We start from the raw sequence: 2,891 nt of genomic DNA on the forward strand, positions 1-2,891 counted from the left end.
CTTGGGATTCATCTATAGTAGATTCTAAACATATTCCAACACAATCACATTTACTCATCAAAAGGCATTAAAGTTTCATATCTAAAAAAATTGACTAAATGTGACATCAATATTGAAGCTCATTCATTAGGCATGAAACTTAATTAAATCTAGATTAATTATGCAATTATTATTAACATTTATGAAATTAACTTCAATTTTTGTAAATCAATTTTATTCTCTTATAATAATAAAATAACTAAAAAATATATATTAAATATATAAAAATATTCATTTGAACATATGACCTCTATAAATAAAGAGGGATATCAAAATAAGCTTAAAAATTTAGCTACTTAAGCTATACAATAAAATATTATATTAGAGAAGGCATAGAAAATTGACCCATTAAGAAGTAAAATAAATAAAATATTATATAATATTTTATTAAAGTAGGGCCTAGAACATAAATTTAACAAATTCACACCCTGAGGCTGCCATATTACTAAGCAAGTGCTCTGAATTCCCTTACCAATTCCTTAACAACCCATATAGGATAGGTACTGTCTTGGCAACAAACTTAACACAGAAAACCATTTTACAAGTCACTTATATCTTAATACATATCACCATACAATCGAACATATGTTTACAAAATATACACCCGGAGGCTGCCAAATACAATAAAAACAGCACTTGATAAAGATGGAGCTATGTTAATAGAGAAGTGCTCTGAATTCTCTTACCAGTTCCTTAACAATCCATACAGCACTTGATAAAGCTGGAGCTATGACAACTGCTCTGAATTCCTTTACCAATTCCTTAACAACCCATATAGGATAGGCACTATCTTGGCAACAAACTTATACAATAAACCAGTTTTCAAAGTCACTTGCATCTTAATACAATATCACCATACAATAGAAAAAGTTTATGTTCCAGTAGGATATCCAATTCCATGGCGCTTAGAGGGAAACACCATAAAGAACAGGCTGCAAAAAGATCCCACAACGATGGGAAGGCCCTTCACAACTATCGCTGCATTCGTCTCGGCCTTCGGATAATAACAATTCACAATGTTGGTATCCATCATAGCCACTGTAAAAAACACCAAAACTGATAATGCAGCATGAACAAAGTCGATAAATTTGAGCCTGTACGAAGACAAATCCACAGTCTTACTAATCGACGGATCAAACGTCCACAAGCCAGTCTTTGTCGCAAAGCCATAGTAGATCTTACCATCCTCCGACTGATAGCTGTCGGTAAAGGAATCGATAAAACAGGAAAGCCCACAGATGCCCAACAGAAATCCGGTCAGATATTTGTTCACAGTGAAGCAGTTACCTCCATTTGTTAATGCTGGAGATAATACTTGAAATATCAATACAGTTGTGGTGGGAAGCAGTTTTACGAGATTTGCTGCGCTTGCTAATGCTTTGTCCGTCACCTTTTCTGTGCTACTTTTCTTATTCACTAAAAGTTTTGGGGACGCTGCCATTGCAGAGAACTTTAAAGTTTTCTGATATTAGTCTTTTTCTCAGGTTTGCTGTAGAATACAGAAGAGAATGCCATTATATAAGTCAATTGTAATGTGTTTTCAGAGGTTGGTATTTGACGTGGTGTAACGGTATGTCCAACGTATACGTTTCTTCTGTATTTTGCTGAGATTTCGCTGTTGCGTGTAGGGAATTAGAACGTGAAGGTATGGATATGGTTTTTTTTAATCTATTTAGTGATTTGTTTTCTAAGGCTTTGTCTTTATTGGTATGGAATCCTGATTTAGGAAATGGAATGCTTTTGCGTATTAGAATTGAATTCTTCCGTGATTCGTATATTATTTATTCTCTTGGGATTGAGTAACGTTTTATCAACTCATCCAATGAGGAAATCTTCAAACATAGATAAGAATGGACTTTACGGTTCAATCTATATTTCGTTGCGTGCAAACTATAAAAGTTTATCAGTAAGAATATCATTCCATTTAAAGCATCATCCTATCGTCTATCTTAATATATTAAAATTAAAAATCGTGTAATTTTCTGAATTTTGATAAATTAGTAAACGTAGTCAAATGGGTCTTCAGTTTGTTGGATATATATTAGTAATATTATTGAGTTTAAAGATTAAACATTGATTAGCAATTTTACAATTTATCTATATATATATATACATATATACGCATACACATACACATACACATACACATACCCATACCCATATCCATACACATACACATACACATACACATACATATGCATATACACAAAAAAATAGGAGGATATAAAATCAAATTTTAAGAGTTTCTTGAAGCCTGGATAAATAACATAATACATAAGGTCATTAAGTGGAAAAAGAAGTGGGAAAGAGGGGTTGTCAAGGGTCCCAATCGCTCGACTTATCCCATACATTAGCAATGCTCAAAGTGGCCTCAACAGGGTCCTAACCATCATCATCTTTTTCTTTATCTTTATCATTACAAACCAAATAAATAGCCAACATCAATCAAGGAAACTTGCTAGAATCAAAGTAGCTAGAAACACCACCACAGAGCCACCTAGGAGCTCCACTAGAAGGCCAACCAAGAGTGCCACAAGAAGGCCACCCAAGTGCACCATGGAGGGTGATGAACCTAAGAAACACTAAACATGCTAAAACATACTCTTATGACCACAATGCCTTCACACCACTAAGTGAGAAAACTAAGGCTAAGTTACTCAATTTTCACAAGGTATAAGACATTACCTCACCAATGCCTACAAGAAGGTGAGTGACATTAGATAGAAGAGGGAGATGGAGGAACTTCGGCCATGATATAAGGGGAATTCCCCCAATGGTCAAGTGAATCCTAAAAATGAACCACCTTTAGGGAAACCTTGTCGGCCTGCACCTAGATCTCTAATAACACATTT

The 2,891-nt window shown here is 34.3% G+C and overlaps 1 protein-coding gene across 1 annotated transcript; it reads right to left on the reverse strand.

Moving 5' to 3' along the window:
* Positions 1-395: 395 nt before the first annotated feature.
* LOC131067751 (protein DMP6) lies at positions 396-1,539 on the reverse strand. The gene has a single exon (XM_058002878.2). The coding sequence runs from the start codon at positions 1,478-1,480 to the stop codon at positions 911-913; it is 570 nt and encodes a 189-aa protein (XP_057858861.2). The 5' UTR covers positions 1,481-1,539; the 3' UTR covers positions 396-910.
* Positions 1,540-2,891: the final 1,352 nt, after the last annotated feature.

The sequence above is a fragment of the Cryptomeria japonica genome, chromosome 9, assembly GCF_030272615.1.
Source record: "Cryptomeria japonica chromosome 9, Sugi_1.0, whole genome shotgun sequence".
In the NCBI taxonomy this organism is placed as follows: Eukaryota; Viridiplantae; Streptophyta; class Pinopsida; order Cupressales; family Cupressaceae; genus Cryptomeria; species Cryptomeria japonica.